This window comes from Nymphalis io, chromosome 24 (genome assembly GCF_905147045.1).
Source record: "Nymphalis io chromosome 24, ilAglIoxx1.1, whole genome shotgun sequence".
NCBI lineage: Eukaryota > Metazoa > Arthropoda > Insecta > Lepidoptera > Nymphalidae > Nymphalis > Nymphalis io.
This window is the reverse complement of record NC_065911.1, coordinates 8,876,063-8,898,234: the sequence shown is the minus strand read 5'-3', so window position 1 is coordinate 8,898,234 and position 22,172 is coordinate 8,876,063. Positions and strand designations below refer to the sequence as shown.

Here is a 22,172-nt window from a genome sequence, read left to right as displayed (position 1 = left end):
CTTAGAATTGGATTATCGATCTTTTTTCAAAAATTTTGTTTTGTTATTTTGTTCTGTGCTCGGAAAACTGGTGGCGTTGGGCCGGTCACAGACTCAATATTTTTTTGGAAGTTTTGTTTAACTGTGTTCGGAAAGCTGGTGGTGTAGAGTCGATCACAGTACAAACTATTTTTGTATGTTTTCGTGTTCGGAAAGTCGTATAGTGTTGCGTCGGCCACATTGCTTTCGAGTGAGGCTATATTGATTCCTCATCTCCAAGGTTAAGGTGCTTAATGAATACTTTTACTTAATTCCTTGTTAACGATAAAGTTTTGTTGAATAACTTTTTGCTATCGAGTGAGACTATATTGAGTTCTCATCTCCAAGGTAGAATGTTGGTATAGCATATATATATTTATTTTATTATATATTTACGTTTTCTTAGAAATAACATTTGTTATAGTTTTGTAGCTAAGTTAGTTTACATTTGTCAATCTTCTTTTGTAGATTTTCTAATTGCTTATGCCACTTTAATGTTTTGTTTAATAGAGTCGATCTCTACTGTTTTTGTAGAGTCGGATAAAAGAGTCTCAGAGCGAGCTCCTCTTTTATTTTTTTGGTTGGGGGGTAATGTAACGTAATTTTGGCGTACGTTACATGGATGCATTATTTTAAAATAAATACGACAAATTTATTAAAATTATAACCTAAAAACATTAGTTGTCATGTGTCAATTGACTTTGACAGGTGTAACTATAATTATGTTTATACAGCATTTGAAAAATACCGCTAAATTTGACGTCTCGTCATAATGCAAATTTTTATGCATTATGCATTTTCGAACTAATTTTAATTTATCATCTTTGAGATGCTCTTTGACATTTGTCTAAGACTTCACTTTCCTTCCGGTCATTGGGTCGTAATGGTGACCTAAATTAGTTTTGCAGTTTTTGTAACTTTTATTTTTTGTAAACTTATAATATTGTTTAATTGTTATTGTTTAAAGAATTTATTTCTCACAAAGAATTACAGAAATTCACTTACATGAGAAAGTTACAAACTAATATAAAAATCTAAGCACACAGTGTTACAAAAATTCATAATAAAGAAGGTAGATGTAGAAATTTTTTCTTCTCGATCGACGATCGACGAGCTTGTTAAACATATCGCCCGCGTTGTCACTGCAGGAATACAAAAGTATGGATGCGGCATATTTGATGAAATCTGTTCATCATTTTATTTTATTATTATTTTTTAATATATATGTTCCTTTTTTTCCATTTTCTTTTTTTTTATTTCATTTTTTAGACTAATTTTTTTTTAGAAGTTTTTAGAATTATTGTTTTATCATTTATATATATTTATATATTTATTGTACTATGTTGTTTATTATATAAAATCTTAGACGTCTCTTGAAACTAGCCATAGATGTGGGCTCTTTAATGTCTATTGGTAACCCGTTGTACAGCTTAGCTCCCTCGAAAGTAATATTTTTTTTCCGTAGTTAGGTTCTAGAGATAATATGATCCGCGGTACGCAATTGAATTCTTTGTATAGCTGATTTTGTTTTAAAATTTAAATTGGTGTGGATTTCTTTATTTAATATTTTTCGTACTAATATGCACGTTTTATAGGCATATTTAGATATTTACTATTTTAGTATTTTTATAATTTTTTTCAGGTGATGTTAGGAAGTTGTAGTTAAATAACACTTTAATCAATTTATTTTGAGCGGTTTGTATTTTCTTAAGGTGTACTTTCGCCGCAGTCCCCCAGATCTCAATTAAGTAATCGATATGTAGTTTCACCAATGAGTTATATATCAGATATTTTACTTTTCGCGGTAAACATCGCGCTACACCACGAAGAGCTCCGGTCAACGATGATAAATTTGATATGATTTTTTGGATGTGTGGTTCCCATGTCAGCTTATTGTCGAGTATCAAACCAAGATATTTTGCCGACGTCTTTTTATTTATCTGTTCGGAATTAATAGTAGGTTCAGTGTATGCTTTTATCTTTTTATTTTTTGCAGTAAATATTACATAATTTGTTTTTTCTATATTAATAGTCAGCAAATTACGTTTAAACCATATGTCAAGAAGCTGTAGGTCGTTCTGAACGTCGTTGATAATGTCAGAAATAGAGGAACCATAATAGAAAAGACTAGAGTCGTCGGCGTAGAGAGCCACATCTCCTTTTAACCCAATATCTTGTGTATCGGTGATATATATTAGGAATAGTAGAGGTCCCAAAATGGAACCTTGAGCTACGCCGTACAAAATGGGTCTTGTTTGTCATTTATTTTCACAATTTGGTGACGATTATTTAAGTAAGGTTTTAACACCTCATGGACCTTTCCTGTTAGGCCTATGTTAGATAATTTCTGCAGTAGTATGTCATGGCTCACTGTATCGAATGCTTTTCTGAGATCAATAAAAACACCTAACACTATCATTTTTTTGTCAATATTTTAATTCGGGTGATGAGGTCAATTGTAGCTGAAAGAGTGTTTGAGTGTTATCGAAAACCATATTGTTTTTGAGATAAAATCTTATTACGGGTTAGAAATGTGTACAAACTATTATAGATTGACTTTTCATAGACTTTTGAAAGAACAGGTAGAACAGAAATGGGTCGGTAGTTACGTGGATCTAATTTACTTCCTGATTTATATATAGGTGTCACCTTCGCTGTCTTTAAATTATCTGGGAAAATGGCATTTTTACAACATTCATTTATGCAGCAACTTAGTTCATCGGCCACCAGCAGCTCAAATGACTTAACAGATTTAGTAGTTATTCCATCTAGACCAGAACTGCTGATTATTTTTAAATCCTTTACTCTTTTCTGTACTTCATTTACGGTAACGGGTTCAAATTTCATTTCTATTTTAACCAAATATGGAGTGTGGTGTATAGGATATAGTGAAATAATCTTATTCGCTAAGTTTAACCCAATCATAGAGAAATACAAATTAAACTGTCTACATACTTCCGTCTCATCAACAATAACGTTGGAATCAATTTGGAGTCTAAGTGGTACGCTTTCGGTGTTATTGATGGACAGACTTTATTAAATTCCACATCTTGGTAGGCTTATTTAAGCAGGTATTAAAGGTTTTAAGGTAATAATTGTGTTTTGAATTTTGAATAATTTCGGTAACCAATTTCTTCTGCTTGTCCAAATCCTCATTTATTGTTTTATATCTGGGGTCAGATTTATTTTTTAGCTGCCATAATTTATTTCTTTTATTTATTGCATCTATGACATCCCGGTTGATCTAATCCTGTTTGGGTGGGTTTAATACCTTGATTTTTTTAATGTAAAATTAAATTTTATTTGATAAACAGGTCAATATCTTCTTCTCCAAGCTTGTGTATGTGTTGTTAACGTTGTCTTTGCTCATCTCCTGGAAAGATCTAAAAAACCTATTGTAGTCAATTGTTTAAAAGTACTGTTTTCATGAACAATATTCCACATTTTGGTTAAATTAATTATAATCCATATTGGATTGTTTAAATAATCGTAGATTTGATATTATCCTGGTACACCTCGTGGGAATAAAATTCGAATTGGATTCTTAAGAAACATACCCTTGGAAGATTTATTTCAAGATGTCTTCATGATATTCTTTGGAAAGACTTTAAGGAGGTTTAAACTTTAATTAAGTAACTTCTACATATTATTTTCGCCGCTGTAGTGGAAGCGCGTGTGATTTGTATAAAGTGTAACTTGATATTTTATTTGAAATCGTTGGCATTCTTTTTTTTTATATATTCGCCGGGAGGGCAAATGACTCTACTCCACCTGATGGTAAGTGGTAGTAGAGTCCAAACGCGACGACGGCCAGTACAGACGGGAAAAACGTTCTGCACTAGCCGCCTTCGCCTTGCCGGCCCGCAAGATGCCTCTTCACGCCTCGTTTGAATTCAATATCAATCATCATTCAAACGATTCAAAAAATATTTACATATTGGAACTTTGTAATTAGTTTAGAAAATTATACTTTGATATTTATAACATTAATTTTGCATTCATTTAAATAACAACTTATTGTTTTGTTAAACTTATTTTGTAAAATTTTACTTTGAAACTTGTTAAGAATTTAAAAAAAAATAGAAATTATTAGATGTAACTTAATTATATTAACTTTAAACGGATATAATCATCCTGGAGCCCGAGCATTTTGCATTATGGAATTAATAATTTAGAAAATACATTTACTATCCATTTGGTAAATCTATATGGTAATAATGTGGGTACTTTTTCTGACTTCCGGAGCACTATTCCTTAGAGGTTTGTTTAATTTCTATTTTTCCATCTCTACCGATTTTTATTTCTATTTACCTCTTTAGAATTTTAAATTTCACTTAACAATTTTACAACCCTACCCTACACCCATATAAAAATTGTATATTACATGTTGCTGGCTCTATGCCATACCTCTTACTGTACTCATGTTATTTAAAAAAGGGCTTTTATTGAAAAAATGATGTTTTTGACAAAGTTGATGTACTTTTATCACGTCGGGGTCACCACTTTAGCGTGTAGGCTATCTTGAGACTCTGAGGCGTATATTCTTCAGAGACGGATCCAGGTATGAGGCTAGCCAATACTCAAAGACCGAGAAATAATATATATTTATTTAAGACACGTCACAGTTATTTGAGTACCCTTCTGGGTATACTGACTGATCAATACATTATAATAATCTAATAAGAAATTGTTATGATTTCGTCATCATGCCAAATATGAAGTACAACGTAACGTAAAAAAGGCGATGTGCTGACGGCACAGTGGCATCACAGTATATTTAAAACAAAATTATGTATATTGTTATAAACGTATTGATTATTAAAAATAATAATATCCTGGGACATTTTTCACAAACGGCCATCTGATCCCAAATTAAGCTTTTACAAAGCTTGTGCTATGGAAACCAGACAACTGATATACTACAAATACTACTTTTTTTTGTAAATACATACTTATATAGATAATTACACCCAAACTCAGGACAAACAGACATGTTCATGCATATAAATGTCTATCCTGGGTGGGAATTAAACCCATAACCTTCGGCGTCAAGGGCTACCTACTATCTACCAACCACGCCAACCGGCTCGTCAAATGTAAATATAAATGTATTTCAATTGAAACAGTGATATACATTATATAAGCACAGGAGTAAAGAAAAACTTTAAAAAACCAGCTTTCCATATCCGCAAAGGCAATTAAGACTTCCTTGAGCGAGGTGTTCACTTTCATATTAATATTCCTCAAACATATTAGCTTTGCCAATTAAATAATATATATTACATGTCGAGAAAAATATAATAAGGTGTATGACTCAATAAAGGATTATATAGATGATAAAAAAGTGTAGAGTTAATACATATTTGTTGATTTCCATGCACAATAAATACTAATTCAATTGTGTTTAATTATTTATCTATGAAACTTACACTAACAGTACAGTAACAGTCTGCTAATGTCCCACTGCTGGGCTAAGGCCTCCTCTCCCTTTTGAGGAGAAGGTTTCGAGCTTATTCCACCATGCTGCTCCAATGCGGGTTGGTAGAATACACAAGTGGCATAATTTCAATGAAATTAGACACCTGCAGGTTTCTTCACGATGTTTTCCTTCACCGGCAAGCACGAGATGAATTAGAATCACAAATGAAGCACATGAAAATTCAGTGGTGCTCGCCCGAGTTTAAACCCACGATCATCGGTTAAGATTCACGAGTTCTAACCACTAGACCATCTCGGCTTATAACTTGCTATGTAACTTGATTATCGAAAAAGAATAAGTAATGAGTTTCTTGTAAGTTCTTTGTAGTATTTACATTCCGAAGTGGTAGTAAATTTAATTTAACCTTGTAACATTACTTCAAATATGCTTGCAAGAAACTACTTGAATCAAGTTTTTTGATTAGATTTGTAAATATAATAATCCTGCTATAAAATTATATTAAAAAAAGTCTATCTGAAACTAAAACACTATCAAATTCTAAAAAAAATAAAAAGCTTACATTTAATCTAATTTTTTAGTGTCATGCGGTAGCTTATTAAATTTTTTTACAGATTTGATATAAAAGTTATGATCCTATCGAAGAAGGCTTGCTAGAGGTGAAAGTTTTTTTTTTATCGAATAGGAAAGCGGACGAGCATATGGGCCTGATGGTAAGTGGTCACCAACGCCTATAGAAATTGGCATTTCGACCTTCAGAACCAACCCCGTGGACGCCCGGAGACCAAAGTGGAAAATGAAGAATTAAAGGCTATTGTGGAAACGGGAAAGTAAAAAAACTTGAACGATGGGTATCTCATGACTTGAATGAATCGAACTTGCAAACACGCGTCGACTGCTGTGTTATTTTGCTCAACCGACACAATAATGAAGGGATTTTAAATCGAATCATTAATTGTGATGAAAAGTGGATACTGTACGAAAATCGGAAGCGCTCGTCGCTATGGCCGAACCCTGAAGACCCAGCCAAATCCTGTCCTAAACGAAATTTGACTCAGTAAAAGTTACTTGTGAGTGTTTGGTAGACTAGCGCCGGTGTCGTTCACAACAGCTTTCTAAAATCTGGCCAAACGATTACGGCAGATATCTATTGTCAGCAACTGCAAACCATGAAGGAAGGACTAGCTGCTAAACAACCGAGATTGGTCAATCGCTCTAGGCCACTGCTGCTTCACGACAACGCAAGACCACACATTGCACAACAAACAACCACTAAGTTAGATGAGCTACAATTGGAATATCTGCGACATCCACCGTACTCCCCGGACCTTGCTCCAACAGATTACCATTTTTCCGGAATTTGGACAACTTCTTACAAAGAAAAAATTCAACTCCGATGCGGCAGTCCAAACCGCCTTCAAAGAGTTTATTGAATCTCGCACCCATGGTTTTTAGTAAAGGGATCATTGAACTACCTATGAGATGATAGATAGATAACAACGGTGCATACTTTGATTAATTATATATTTTACATAACAAAATTGACTATATTCCTCCCGTACAAAACGCCAATTTCATATGTAAGAACCTAAGTAAAAATGTGAATATACAAATAGACATACATATAACTAGATACTTAGACAATACGATATATTACCACTTAGGTATGTATTACATAATCAACATAACATAGCGTTACTGTGTGTACACAATATGATCTCCAAATAGTATAAAAACAGTAAAAACGTACTCCACTATTACTACAGGTTCCTATAAATATTTAAAAAAAATCATTAATTCGATGACAATCGTTCAATTATTATTATTTTTATTTAAGCGCGGGGAAACTAATTTTTATACAGGTAAATATATTCGTATTCTAGTTATTAATAAAAACAAAGATTTAATTGTTTTTAAGCTACCAATATAATAATTTATTACGACGAAGCTTCTATTAGAGACAGGGATTTCAGGGATATAATATTGTGTAAAATCTTGCTCATATTGCTTTTAGCAGTGCCCAGTTGATCACTGGACTTCGGACAATTAAGGTTCTACCGCGCTATGCAATAAGCAACGAATATGTTTTTTCTTTAACATCGCCTTTACTTATACGTTGGAACTTGGAGCGAGGTAATATATATAACGATTGTTTTCATAGGGCTTTGTGCAAGCTCTAGGTAGGTACCATCCATTCGTTATATAGCCTAAAGCCAAACCGCAATACTGACTGTGTTCCAGTTTGATGGATGAGAGAACCAGTGTAACTACAGTCACAAGGACAGCGCCATATTTCAATGCCTACCTATATATATTAATTTAAAGCGAATGCATTAAATCCTGTCGCTAATAACCATATAACTATTATATACATTTACGCTATTATAAAGTATGTAAGAAGTAGTAAATAAGATAATTAAATAAGATTAGACGCAATTTGTTACTTATTTTTCTTATATTTGTAATTAATACATATTTAAAGGTTAATTATTACGTAATCTGGAACAGTCACGTACTAAGGCAGAAGTCAAGAAGTGAATAAACAAATTTAGGTATATATAAGAAGACACATAAATAATACTACGATTCAACAACAAGATAATTCGCAGACTTTTATAGCATTCATGTAACTGATGTAGCATTTAGCATATATTACTGACTGACTTAAGCAATACTTGTTGCTCTACTTATTTAATTAATCGTTTTGTATTGTGTCTAACGTTTTTCCAAGTCACTGGCTAAATACTTAACGGCGTGGGGTTGATCACGTGGGGCAATTCGTTGTCGGAGCCGTTATCAGACATGTTGTAGGCGCAAAGTAAAAGTTCAGTCTCTTACAATTGTTGTTTATTTTGCACAATATATCACACACATAGTTTTCTGCAAGCTCGTCTGGGTTGGTACCACCCACTCATCAGATATTCTACCGCAAAACAGCAGTACTTGGTATTGTTGTGTTCCGGTTTGAAGGGAGAGCCAGTGTAATTACAGGCACAAAGGACATATAGTCTTAGTTCCCAAAGTTGGTGGCGCATTGGCGATGTAAGTGATGGTTAACATTTCTTACAATGCCAATGTCTATGGGCGTTGGTGACCACTTACTATCAGGTGGCACATTATGCTCGTCCGCCTACCTAAACAATAAAAAATATAAATACAAGTTATAAGATCAAATAGAAAAATAAATGCGCAAAAATTTAAAGAATATTTCGAGAGAAAAACCAGAGTGCAGCAATTACAAGAGATAAAAAAAATGAAAACCGAGATCGAAAGAATATCGCGAGGTACGAAAAAAAAAACAATTAAGTAGAATTACAGAACAGAAATACTGGCCAACTTTAAAGGAACCATAAACAAATATTTACATTTACCGCTTATAATTTTTCACTCGTTATATTCCAATGTCAGGAGTAAAGAGAGAAATAAACATCTTTGGCCGTGAACATGACATCATTATCAACACATGGTCAAGCGCTAAAATAAACTATTGTACTTATTCATTATAAATTGGTTTTAAAATGACGTTTTGAAATCAAAATCGGCGAAAATGTTTTTGGAATTTTAGAAGTAAAATTAAAGTGGATGTTAGTTGTTAAGAGGAATAATTTTGTATTATAAGTAAAGGTTGTTTTGGTTTTGTTAATACGCAATAATAAAAAAGCTGTTATTTTGAAAGTATTTCACTATATATATATATATATATATATATTGAAATACTTTCCACGTGGGGATGTGTATTAGTTATAAAAACAGCCTATGTCCTTGGGTTCGAAATCGATGTTTTAGACGTGAAAGTGTAACGGACAGACCTAACTTTTGCTTTTGTTTTTTATTATTAGCATAAATATAGATTAATAGATAAAAAAGAGTAATAGTAAAAATAATATATACATATCTTTGCTCCTTTTGCCATTGGAATAGACTATACATAATATATTAATTAATAATTTTTCAATACATTTTTGATTTATATGCATTTTGCTTTAAGAGCAAATCTACCAAAACTCCTGATGATTATTGTTATCAATATGTCAAAACCATAAAAATACTAAAAATATCTATGATCGATTTGGTACCAATTGAGAAAAAAAAGATGCCTTGCTGATAAAACATAAAGCAGAATCTTAAGTAGTCAGAATCTAATTTTTTTCTAGTGTATAATTATACTTTTGGCCAAATGTACGTTTATTTAAATTGTTTTTGTGCATTACTAGTTTTTTCTTTATTACATTTGCTATATTTATTTCAGAAAAAAAAAAACAGTTGATGTGCAACAAGCGAAAGCGAACCTGAGAAGTAATAAAACTTACCAATACGACCAATACGCAAGAGTACGTTTCTATATTTGATTACTTTTTGTTTTTACAGTTAAGTATTATCTTTATCTTAGGAATAAAGAGACAAATTGAAGAGTTGCATTTAATCTTTTGTATAAATTCTGTTTGTGAAAAAATTAGCAGGTAAAGCTGTTATCGGATGAGAGTAGAAGTTAAATGTAAGTTAATTTATGTATAGAGTTAACTTTAAGTGTGTTGTATTGTATTATGTACCAATGCTATCTCAAGATAGCATGGAATACAAATCTAAAATACACATTATGTATTACCGTACTAATTGCATTATATACAAACATAATATATTATTTTACGAATACAAGATACGTGATATTTTAAAAATATTTCTCCTATATACCTATTTTATGGACCTTTGACCTACCTAGAACAAAAATCCACAATCGAATAATTAATTCCAATATCTAATATAATTTCTGATATAAAATAAGTAAACGACAGTATTTTCAATATAATTTAGTACAGAAAGAAAACATGGGACACCGTATTACGTCCCACTCTGGAGTTACGAACCTCTTGTTGTCATTCGTATCGTTACCCTTCCAAAGAATAATTTGACTACATTTATATAAATAAAACAAAAAAATTACAATAAAAAATTAATTTATTGAATTCAATATATGATCATGTTTTGCCTTAACTTAGATGCAATTATATAGCAGGGTGACTAGTTTAAATGCAATAAATTATCAGTCTTAACACTTAATATCACAAATACCTTAACACATAATCTTACAGTTAATATTAACGAAAGATTTTAATCTACTTCTTCGACGGTAGGACCACTATAATGTGAGCTTGGCTTGCCGGCCTCAGCTCCAGCTCCAGCTCCAGCGCCTCCTCCCGCATCAGCGCCGTGTAGTTTGCTCATGATGGGAGAGCAAGTGCGCTGCAACTCTTTCCACTTATGCTCGTACTCCTCCTTCTCGGCCAGCGTGTTGTTTTCCAGCCACCTCAGCGCCTCGTCGCAAGCGCTGCGAGCGCTGTTCTTGTCAGTTTCACTTAGCTTCGAACCCGCTTCATCCAACGCCTGCCGCACACTGAAGATGTACGACTCTAGCTGGTTACGAGTAGCTACTCGTTGGCGCTGTTTCTCGTCTTCCTCCTTGTAGCGCTCGGCTTCCGACAGCATACGATCTATCTCGGCCTGCGACAGTCTTCCTCTGTCGTTCTTGATGACGATATTCTTGCTGCGGCCCGTGCTGTTCTCCTTGGCAGACACGTTGAGAATGCCGTTGGCATCTAGATCGAAGGTGACGTCGATCTTGGGGACGCCGCGTGGCGCTGGCGGGATGCCAGTGAGATCGAACGTGCCGAGTAGATTGTTGTCTTTGGTCATAGCTCGCTCGCCCTCGTATACTTGGATCGTGACAGCTGGCTGGTTGTCGGAGTAGGTCGTGAATGTTTGCGACTGCTTGCAAGGGATCTTGCAGTTGCGCTCGATGATCTTCGTCATCACGCCTCCAGCCGTCTCGATACCCAGAGATAGTGGTGCGACGTCCACCAGCAAGACATCCTGGATCTTAGAGTCGTTCTCGCCGCTCAGGATAGCTGCCTGAACCGCCGCGCCGTAGGCGACCGCTTCATCAGGGTTGATGGACAAGTTCAGCTTCTTACCGCAGAAGAAGTTCTGCAGCAAGTTCTGGACTTTCGGTATGCGAGTGGATCCGCCCACGAGGACCACGTCGTGGATCTGACTCTTATCCATTTTGGCATCTTTCAACGCTTTCTCGACGGGTTCTAGAGTGCCGCGGAAGAGGTCAGCGTTGAGTTCCTCAAATCGGGCGCGAGACACGCGGGTGTAGTAGTCGATTCCTTCATAGAGGGCGTCTATTTCGATCGACGCCTCCGTACTCGATGACAGTGTACGCTTCGCTCGCTCCGCGGCCGTGCGGAGGCGTCTCAGAGCGCGCGGGTTCGTTCTCAAATCTTTTTTATACTTGCGCTGGAACTCGTCGGCTAGATGATTCACCAGTCTGTTGTCGAAGTCCTCGCCTCCGAGGTGAGTGTCACCGGCCGTCGCCCTCACCTCGAATAACGAACCTTCATCGATGGTCAAGATCGATACGTCGAAGGTACCACCGCCGAGATCGAAGATCAGAACGTTTCGCTCGCCTTTCAAGTTCTTGTCCAGGCCGTAGGCGAGTGCTGCAGCCGTGGGTTCGTTGATGATCCTGAGAACGTTCAAACCTGCTATGGCGCCGGCGTCCTTCGTCGCCTGCCTCTGGGAGTCGTTGAAGTAAGCGGGCACTGTGATGACGGCGTCCCGAACCGACGTCCCGAGATAGGCCTCCGCCGTCTCTTTCATCTTCGTCAGAACCATACTGCTGATCTCCTCTGGCGCGAACCTCTTCGCTTCACCCTTGAATTCGACCTGTATTTTCGGTTTGCCGCAGTCGTTGATCACTTTGAAAGGCCAATGCTTCATGTCCTGTTGGATCTTCTGGTCATCGAATTTGCGTCCGATTAGCCGTTTCGCGTCGAAAACAGTGTTGCTGGGGTTCAAAGCGACCTGGTTCTTCGCCGCGTCGCCGATCAGACGCTCCGTGTCGGTAAAAGCGACATACGATGGCGTCGTCCTGTTGCCTTGGTCGTTGGCGATGATTTCCACGTTCCCATGTTGCCAAACACCAACACACGAGTATGTTGTACCGAGATCAATTCCAATAGCTGGCATTTTCCTTGATTAGCTTGTAAACACTCGTATAAATATAACTCGTACTCGTACACTCGTATAACACTTGTAATAATATCACTTGTAGAAGTTGTAGAACTTCGCTTCGGTTTGTATTTGTACCGAACTTTTCGTCCGCTCTGTATCGTATTTCGAATTAGAATGACTTTACGCGCCAAGCTCGTAGCTTATATATTAAACGAATAGGGAATCGCGAAAAATCTACGTAATTCTAGAACGCGCCAATCAGGTCACGGCCCACATCGAATTTTCTAGACTGACATTTTATCAACCAATAGGAATTGAGGACGTCTGATAGAAAGAAACAACAATATCGGAGAAGAGTATTTTAGGGTTGCTAGCTGTAAAGTTTTTCCCCATTCAAACGCATTTAGTATGCGTCTTGATTTGTTAAGTTTTTGCAATACATTTTCTAAACATAATTTATACTTTATAATGCAAAAAAGGACATAATTATAAGTATTTTTATATTCAAAAAATATTTATAGTTGATTTGGATATTATTAAAGGCTAATAAATATTAAAAACAAAATAAATTAAATTTGGTAGCAAAAAAACACAAATAATTATCATTATTTCAATATCATTAATTATCATTATATAATCGTTAAGAAAAAACAGGGTATTGTTTTTTTATGTTTTAATAGTATGCGGTTATAGATGTGTTTATAATGTACAAATTGTGACAGATTCTATAGTAAATATTCTTTTCATAATTTATACCCGATAATATTAAAATAAAATAAAATTTATAAAATGACTATTACACTATACTATACTACTACACTATACTTTATATGTAACTATTATCATCAACTTTAAAATTTATGTTTGGAATTTTAATTAATATTATATTATAAAATAATGTAAATTAACACTTAATGCATACGTAGGAATATTAAACAAAACCTTTTATAAAAAATTCAATAAAAAATAATTATCCATAACAAAATTGTAATTCTCAACTTCAGAAGCTGACCACACCGAAGATCTTTCTAGACGAATCGAGAGCGTCGAGCTGCGAAAGAAAGAGAAAGAACTACTTTTATTAGTCAAACAAAGTTAAACTGAAACAAATCACAAATGTCAGACAGGGAATATAATGTTATAAACACAATAAACGTAAATGTTTATTAATAATGTTATTTATGTCTTTTGATGATAATTCTAATAGGATTTAGGATTGTTAAAGTGACTTGAAGGACGAGGGGTTTTGGTAAATTCTAGAAAACTGAATTATTGATTAAATCTCTTCCTTAAGAATTTTCTAACAAAAGGTAAATTACATTGCTATTTTTTTACACGATTAAGACAGTAGACAGTTGATAGCTTATTTTTGTTTTTACTATCTCTTATTATTAGTTTCAACCTAAGAAACATTCTCCCTAGAAGTCATTGAAATCTCTAAGAAAACAGTGTTTTTAACTATAGTATTTACTTAACAGTAAAACATTTTTTTACTTAATAGTATGTGCATATTTCCTAGTTTACAATTAATATAATTTCCTGATCATAAGGGTAAGATATGCAAACTAAGTGTATTCTGTGAGGATGATTACGCAAAAACAAATTAACAAAATTCTAACTTAAACTATCTATTTTTATCTGTAACCACCATACACATATTACGATATTAGAAATGAATACATGTATATATTTCTTATTGCCATTATATTTCATATTTAAAAAAAGAAAAATAAATATTATATTTAGTGTAAGATAATCTAATCGTATATCGAGAAATTCTATAACTGTTTATTTATTTTTATATGATGTCACTAACAATTCGAGTTTCGAAGCTTCCAAAAGAAATAAGGTTTTCAGTTTCCAATAGAAATCAAGTTTCTAATTTATCGTCTTATCTCCAAAACTATTTGTATGTTTTTAATTTCAGCTGTGTTATGTTATATAGTAAGTATTCTGTTTAATGTATACCTACACCATCCCTACTCCCTTCAGAAAGAATAAGAAAGAAAAATAATAAAGACAAATCAATGAAATGAAATGAGAAAAAATTTAATTATGAAGATAACTGATACAATTTACACAAACTAAGTTTATGAAATAAAATATATATATAATATATTTTTATTTTGTTTTAAGTCTGCACATTGAAACAGGTCCTGTAAATGTTCTGGTGCCCTTGATAAAAAAGCATGTCACTAAGGTCATCATCAGTCATATTAATGATTGGCAAGCACATGACGGATTATATTCATAAAAAAGTTAATCATATTTATCCTGATAATCTATTTCTAGGGACAGACAGCTTGCATACATATATAGTGGTGCTGTGATATGTTTTTTTTTTTTCAATAATATAATAAAACAGAAAAAATTAATTAATTATTATATTTTCATAGTATTGTGACCCATGGTGTATTTTGATCTTTGCTTTGGCTTATATTGAAAAAGTGATGTTTTTGACAAAGTTTATGTACTTGTATCACTTATATGATAGAGAGACTGATCCAGGTATGAGGCTAGCCAATACTCAAAGACCGAGAAATAATATATTTTTATTTAAGACACGTCACAGTTATTTGAGTACCCTGTACTGACTGATCAATACATTATAATAATCTAATAAGAAATTGTTATGATTTCGTCATCATGCCAAATATGAAGTACAACTAAAGAGGCGATGTGCTGACGGCACTGTGGCATCACAGTATATTAAAAACAAAACTGTGTATATTGTTATAAATATATTGATTATTTCAATTGATACAGTGATATACATTATACATATAAGCACTAGGAGTAAAGAAAAACTTAAAAAAACAGCTTACCGTCTCCGCTAAGTCAATTCTGACTTCCTTGAGCGAGGTGTTCACTTTCATATTAATATTCCTCAAATATATTAGCTTTGCCAATTAATAATATATATTAAATGTCGAGAAAAATATAATAAGGTGTATGACTCAATAAAGGATTATATAGATGATAAAAAAGTGTAGAGTTAATACATATTTGTTGATTTCCATGCACAATAAATACTAATTCAATTGTGTTTAATTATTTATCTATGAAACTTACACTAACAGTACAGTAACAGTCTGCTAATGTCCCACTGCTGGGCTAAGGCCTCCTCTCCCTTTTGAGGAGAAGGTTTGGAGCTTATTCCACCATGTTGCTCCAATGTGGGTTGGTAGAATACACATGTGGCATAATTTCAATGAAATTAGACACCTGCAGGTTTCTTCACGATGTTTTGAATTATAATCACAAATTAAGCACATGAAAATTCAGTGGTGCTAGCCCGGGTTTGAACCTACGATCGTCGGTTAAGATTCACGCGTTTTAACCACTAGGCCATCTCAGCTTATAACTTGCTATGTAACTTGATTATCGAAAAAGAATAAGTAATGAGTTTCTTGTCAGTTCTTTGTAGAATCTACATTCCGAAGTGGTGGTAACTTTAAATTTAATTTAAGCTCGTAACGTTACTTCAAATACGCTTGCAAGAGACTACTTGAATCAAGTTTATTTTGATTAAATTTGTAAATATAATAATCCTGCTATAAAATGATATTAAAAAGTTTTAATCTGAAGCTAAAACACTATCAAATTATTAAAAAAAATAAAGAGCTTACATTTAAACTAATTATTTAGTGTCATGCGGTAGCTTATTTTTTTTTTTTACAGCTTTGATATAAATATCCTATCGAAGAAGGCTTGCTAGAGGTTGTGAAAGTTTTTTTTTTATCGAATAGGAAGGCGGATGAGCATATGGGCCACCTGATAGTAAGTGGTTACCAACGCCTATAGACATTGTCATTGTTAGAAATGTTAACTATCGCTTACATCACCAATTGGCCCTTAGAAACCAAGATGTTATGTCCCTTGTGCCTGTAGTTACACTGACTCACTCACCCTTCAAGCCGAAAGAAAATAATACCAAGTACTGCTGTTTTGTGGTAGAATATATGATGAGTGGGTGGTACCTACCCAGACGAGCTTGAACAAAGCTCTACCACCAGTGATTACAAGTAATAAAAAAAATAATAATTTATATATTAATTTTATTCGTATATAGAAAATTTGAACTAGAATATGAAATTAGATGCGTCTGGCCGTAGTCGTTATTTAAATATTAGGTTGACAGTTGAGTTTTCAACAAAATTTACTCAAAGATACATATTTAAAAAATATCGTGATCGTAACAACATATTGAATTTGAATGATATGTTACAAAAGTATAATGTGTTAAGCTCAACGCTACGACCAACGCGTATATAATTTAGAATAACCTAATATTTATTGAAGTTAATTTGATTATTAATTATAAATTTTGTTTAATGTTATTTAACTTCGTGATAAGATTTTTACAACTACCGACATTATAATGATTTAACTCTTGTATAAAAAGCGATGTATCTACAATGAATGATCATAATTATTGTTGAACTTGAACAGGGTGGTTACTCTGCCTCTTTAATGAATATTGTTTATAACAACTCAACACTTCTTTCGCTATCCTGGCTCACCTTCTGTTTCATCTCAGAAGTGGGATCGGTCTAAAAATATATCAGGACCGTACATCTGGTCTTGGGAACCAAAAAAGGATCAGCGATCCGTCTATATCATCTGAAGAAGAAGAAGAAATGTTGGCAAGAAAGAAAAATGAATCTGAGACAATGACTAAGTACTTTCACGGAAAAATGTCATTACTTAAGAAATGCAAGATTAGTGGTGAAGATGCTATATCCTGTATAATAAGAGGTGGATTGAAATGGTGAATTCCGCTAGAAGATCAACTTTGAGAAGAGGCCGCGCTGAAGGTGTTTCGTCGAATACTATTTCAAGCACACAAGAACTCGCAGATACAAAACGCTGCTACACATGTCGTCGAACGGGGCACGAGGCGAAGGATTATAAGGCAACAATGCGCTGCGAGTACTGTCATCGCTGTGGGCACAGTATCGCGACGTGCTGGTTTTCTTCAAGCGGTTCAAGCCAGCCCACACAAAAGGTCAGCAACGTTTTACAAATTACCTACGATATTTTATTAGACTTATTTAAGAAAATTGCTTATGTATGGTTATGTATGGTATGAAAATTGCTTATGAAAGGTCACGGCTTAATCGCATATATACAGGCAGCAAATTAAATTTGCTTACCCTCGCAATAGCAAAAAAAAATTAATTAAAACTACAACTTCAACTAAAACTAACTTCAAAATAATAATAAAACGCTACCAGCCGTGTGGCACGGCAGTTTCAGGATGGCCGAGTGTTAAGCTCAACGCTACGACCAACGCGTATATAAATTAGAATAACCTAATATTTATTGAAGTTAATTTGATTATAAATTTTGTTTAATGTTATTTAACTTCGTGATAATATTTTTACTACTACCGACATTATAACGATTTAACTCTTGTATAAAATGCGATGTATCTACAATGAACGATCATAATTATTGTTGAACTTGAACAGGGTGGTTACTCTGCCTCTTTAATGAATATTGTTTATAACAACTCAACACTTCTTTCGCTATCCTGGCTCACCTTCTGTTTCAAATGTAATATCAAATAGATATAAACTTATTCATAGGCTGAGGGCGCCCATCCGCGTCTCTATTTCAAACCTTATTACTTAGGCCAAATGGTAATTATATATTAATTACTAAGACGTATCCTGCCAAGGTCGCCCATAGTCGTCTCGTATTTAAGAGTTTTATAATATTGATATAAAAATGATTAATGGCTAACAACTTATATAAATATGTAAGCTATGTAATTTTAAGAAAGGTATGATCCATATGTGATTTAGTTTGATATATGTACTTTAACATTTGAGTAAAGTTGTTCTTTTTTTTATAATTTAGGCTGTACTTAATTGATTATGTATAATTTTCAAACTGTGTTTATAGTTAAACAATATTAAAGATAAATATGTAATAGATATTTTTTAATTTTGCTCACAAGGACGTGAGAAGTTTGTCAGGATGGACGAGTTGTAAGCTATGTAATTTTAAGAAAGATATGATTTACATAAATATGGTTTTGATTTGACTATTTTTTTTAAAATGTAAGAAAATCAACAAGACGGGTAGTCAAATAAAATATGCTTTAAAGTAGGGTTAAGTGTTTTAAAAAGGGCGGTGTAAATTGATTTGCTCGGTTCGTTTGCTGCATTGGTAGCAAAATCAATTAAAGGTGATATTATTGTACTATTTTTATATTCACTGTATTAATATATATTGTTATAATGTGGTTTACAAAAATGAATATATTTAGTGACGTGTATGTCTTGTTTTATTTAAAAAAAAAGTATAGTAGATGTTAACAAATAAAAACAAGCGTTTTGTATTCATTCGTAACAAAAGATTATAAAAACACGTGAATGTGTAACCATCGATGCCATAAAAGGCTAGTTAGTTTTTTTTACAAAAATATACAGTCTAAACAGCTGTACAAAATAAGCGGTCTTATTATTAAAAAGAAATTTCACTAGAAATCCTAAGGGTAGAGGAAATATTGTTACATAAATAATTAAAGAGGCGGGTGGTGTACTATATATTAAACATAATAATAAAAATGTGATTATATAAATAGGCATACATATAACTGACGAGTCGGTTGGCGTGGTTGGTAGACACTTGCCTTTCACGCCGAAGGTTGTGGGTTCGATTCCCACCCAGGACAGACATTTGTGTGCATGAACATGTCTGTTTGTCTTTAGTCTGGGTGTAATTATCTATATAAGTATGTATTTACAAAAGAAAAGTAGTATATGTAGTATATCAGTTGTCTGGTTTCCATAGCACAAGCTTTGTGCAAGCTTAATTTGGGATCAGATTGCCGTGTGTGAAAAATGTCCCAGGATATTATTATTATTATTATTATAACTTGGCACTTAGACAATAGTATATAATACCACTTATTACATAAACGACATACCGTTACTGAGTTATATGATCTCCAAATAGTATAAAAACACTAAAAACGTACTCTGCTATTACTACAGGTAATCCTATAAATATTAAAAAGAAATCATTACGAATATTGCAATTTGAAATATTAGACTTTTTATTTATAAAACAAATACAATAACTCATTGTAAACTATATGAAAACATAAACTCTCATAAAGTTTGAGTATTTTAGCACTTTTTAAATTTTACGTTGCTCGGGTCGAAATCTACATATGGCAGAAACAAAACAACCTATTTTCTTGGTCGGCAATGAATCTGTTAATAATTATGTATTAAGGGTACCAAATCAAATGCCATCACATAAGGTAGGTGCGTGTATTTAAGGCCTATCTAAGGGAGATTTGAAATAAATCAAAACTGTTAATCGAAATCAACTAATTTTTATGTTTAATAAAGTTGTAGATCAACTACAAAACAAATAAAAGAGGCAAATTCTGCCGTAAACAAAAACAAAATTAAACATTTTTAAAATCCTCGTTATTAGGCCTTATTGTACTATGGGTAGGGTAATAAGCCCTAAAATTTTAACATACTTAATCAAAATATACTTGGTACATTTAGTAAATGAGATCAATAATAATAGGATACACCAAATATGCTTAAAGCCTTGAGAATAATGAAAAAAATCTTTGATTAACAGCCATCGGGGCACTTATAATCATCTGTGTCAGCCGGTGACAAGCCGAAGAACTCCTCTGATACCACTCATCATTCCAAATTATTTTCAGACCACTATGCTCGTTTGGGAGGCATCGTGGTAGTTACTAAAAAAAACAATAAACCAATTAGCACGCATTTATAATATAATAGGGACATTCTTCACATCTGATCCCAAACTAAGCAGAGCTCGTACTATGGAAACCAGACAACTGATATACTATACTACTTTGTAAATACGTACTTATATAGATAATTACAAACACTCAGGACAAACAGACATGTTCATGCACACAAATGTTTGCCCTGGGTGGCAATCGAACCCACGACCTGCAGCGGGAAAGGCAAGTATCTACCAATCACGCCAACCGACTCGTCAAATTTATAATAATAATAAATGTTTATTTACAGATACATATCCATAGTGTTAGTTAAAAGCTTAAAAACTATGTTAGTAGATATATTAACTATTATTTAGCATACATAGGGGGTCTAAAACAATGAGTTGATACATGAAGTTCCCCCCAATGTTTAACAAATGAAATATCCATTTTCAGCATCAATGTATTCAGGATATTGTTAGAAACTCCGCGCATCCTAGCCATTATAGACGCTGCTCTCTTTCTAATGATGGCATATCCACACGGGCTCCAGCAAACATCAGTGATGCACTACAAAAATTAATAATTACTTGTTGACATTTCTAGCATTCTGAAAAACAAATGAAATAAACTGTTAAAACAGACAAATGTTTGTACAAAAAAGGAGGGTCGCTAATAAGGCCTGCGAATAAATTCGGTAGGTAGGGGCTCATGACACATTTTCTAAACATCAAGTTCATAGAAACTAAGAATAAAAGAAAACTAAAGGGTAAATATTTATAATTTAAGTAAAATTAAAAAAATACGATTGATTCAGACGAATTCTTATTATTTGAGTCGCGCAACTGCTCCTCAAGATGAATAACGTAACATTGGTGGCAGAGAGCAAGCAAACTCGTAGGGACAAGTTTGAAGCGACATCTATGAGAGTTAACTACCTACAATGGTGACTTCGAGCGAGTAGCATTATTTTAAATACCATTTTTGGTATTTAAACCTTATTACCCGCACCTACCGTATATTGTATTTTTTTTTATTAAATTCAATTTGTAAAAATGTCGAAGGAGCAAAAATCGTAAAGGTAACGTTACAAAGCTCAAACTTTTCAATAGTAGTTTTTTTTTTTTAAGATAAGTATCTATAATTCTTTTTTTTTCAAAAAGTAATAGTAAGTAAAGAAAATGATTCCTGAATAAGGAACGAAGAGCTGAGCTTGGTACAAATGCGGGCAAGCACCACTGAATTTTCATTAGCGCAATTTGTGTTTACTTCATACTCACCGGTGCAGGTTTGTTTTCGTGAGGTAAACTGCATTTGTCATATGAAAATAAGTCACTCGTATCAATATCCACCAACACGAATAGCAGCAGCGTGGTGGAATGAGCTCCAAACCTCAAACTCCTTTGAAGCCCTTGTAGTTTACAGGTATTTTCGTTAAAAGTAAGAAGAAAAGCGCGATGTCGTACGTATCACCGTGGCAGTACCATCGTTATCTAAAAATGCAATGCTAGTTTTATAATTGAAGGCTATAAATTTATTCTATAAAATTTGTTATTTAAGCAACATGAATAAAATTTTCATCAACATTGTAGCACCGTAAGTTTCTTTCCGCTGAACATAAATTTGTAAAGAGCTTTTAAATTGTTAAAGGAGCAAACTTATTGTTTACACAACATTTAATGAGTAACATAATATATAAACTATAAGTTCCTTTATGGAAGCGGGAACTTTATCTCGTAAGTGAATCTGATATGCTTATGAACATAAAAAGTATTTTATACTAAACTCCTTTTGAATTTTGACAGTGTGCAGTTTTTAATTGTTAAATTCGAGACATATTGCTAATAATTTAACATTAAAATAATAAATATTATCTAATATCTACATGCCTGCTTTTTCCTCGTTGTCGTTTATAAGAAAGTAAATATAATAGAAAAATATAGATCTAATCATTATGTTTGCATATGCACT

The 22,172-nt window shown here is 33.4% G+C and overlaps 1 protein-coding gene and 2 long non-coding RNA genes across 9 annotated transcripts in view; 2 read left to right on the top strand and 1 right to left on the bottom strand.

Moving 5' to 3' along the window:
• The window catches only part of LOC126777858 (heat shock protein 68-like), a 45,888-nt gene that overhangs the window by 20,750 nt on the left and 2,966 nt on the right, over positions 1 to 22,172 (bottom strand). The window contains exon 1 of one of the 7 annotated variants that reach the window (XM_050501100.1): positions 12,320 to 12,521. The exons of 3 other annotated variants lie outside the window; for them this stretch is intronic. In XM_050501100.1, the coding sequence (XP_050357057.1) occupies positions 12,320 to 12,484 (165 nt within the window). In that variant the 5' untranslated portion in view covers positions 12,485 to 12,521. Of the gene's footprint in view, positions 1 to 10,393; positions 12,182 to 12,319; positions 12,522 to 22,172 lie in introns of those variants that run through there. 3 more of the 7 variants (XM_050501098.1, XM_050501097.1, XM_050501096.1) reach the window with 3 other exon arrangements.
• LOC126777936 (uncharacterized) overlaps positions 1 to 22,172 on the top strand; it is a 55,296-nt gene that overhangs the window by 30,824 nt on the left and 2,300 nt on the right. Inside the window, exon 3 of the long non-coding RNA XR_007670103.1 lies at positions 11,567 to 11,809. This is a non-coding gene — a long non-coding RNA (uncharacterized LOC126777936). The remainder of the gene's footprint in view (positions 1 to 11,566; positions 11,810 to 22,172) is intronic.
• LOC126777937 (uncharacterized) lies at positions 13,554 to 14,498 on the top strand. The gene is made up of 2 exons (XR_007670104.1): positions 13,554 to 13,779; positions 14,397 to 14,498. It is a non-coding gene; the product is annotated as an uncharacterized LOC126777937 (long non-coding RNA).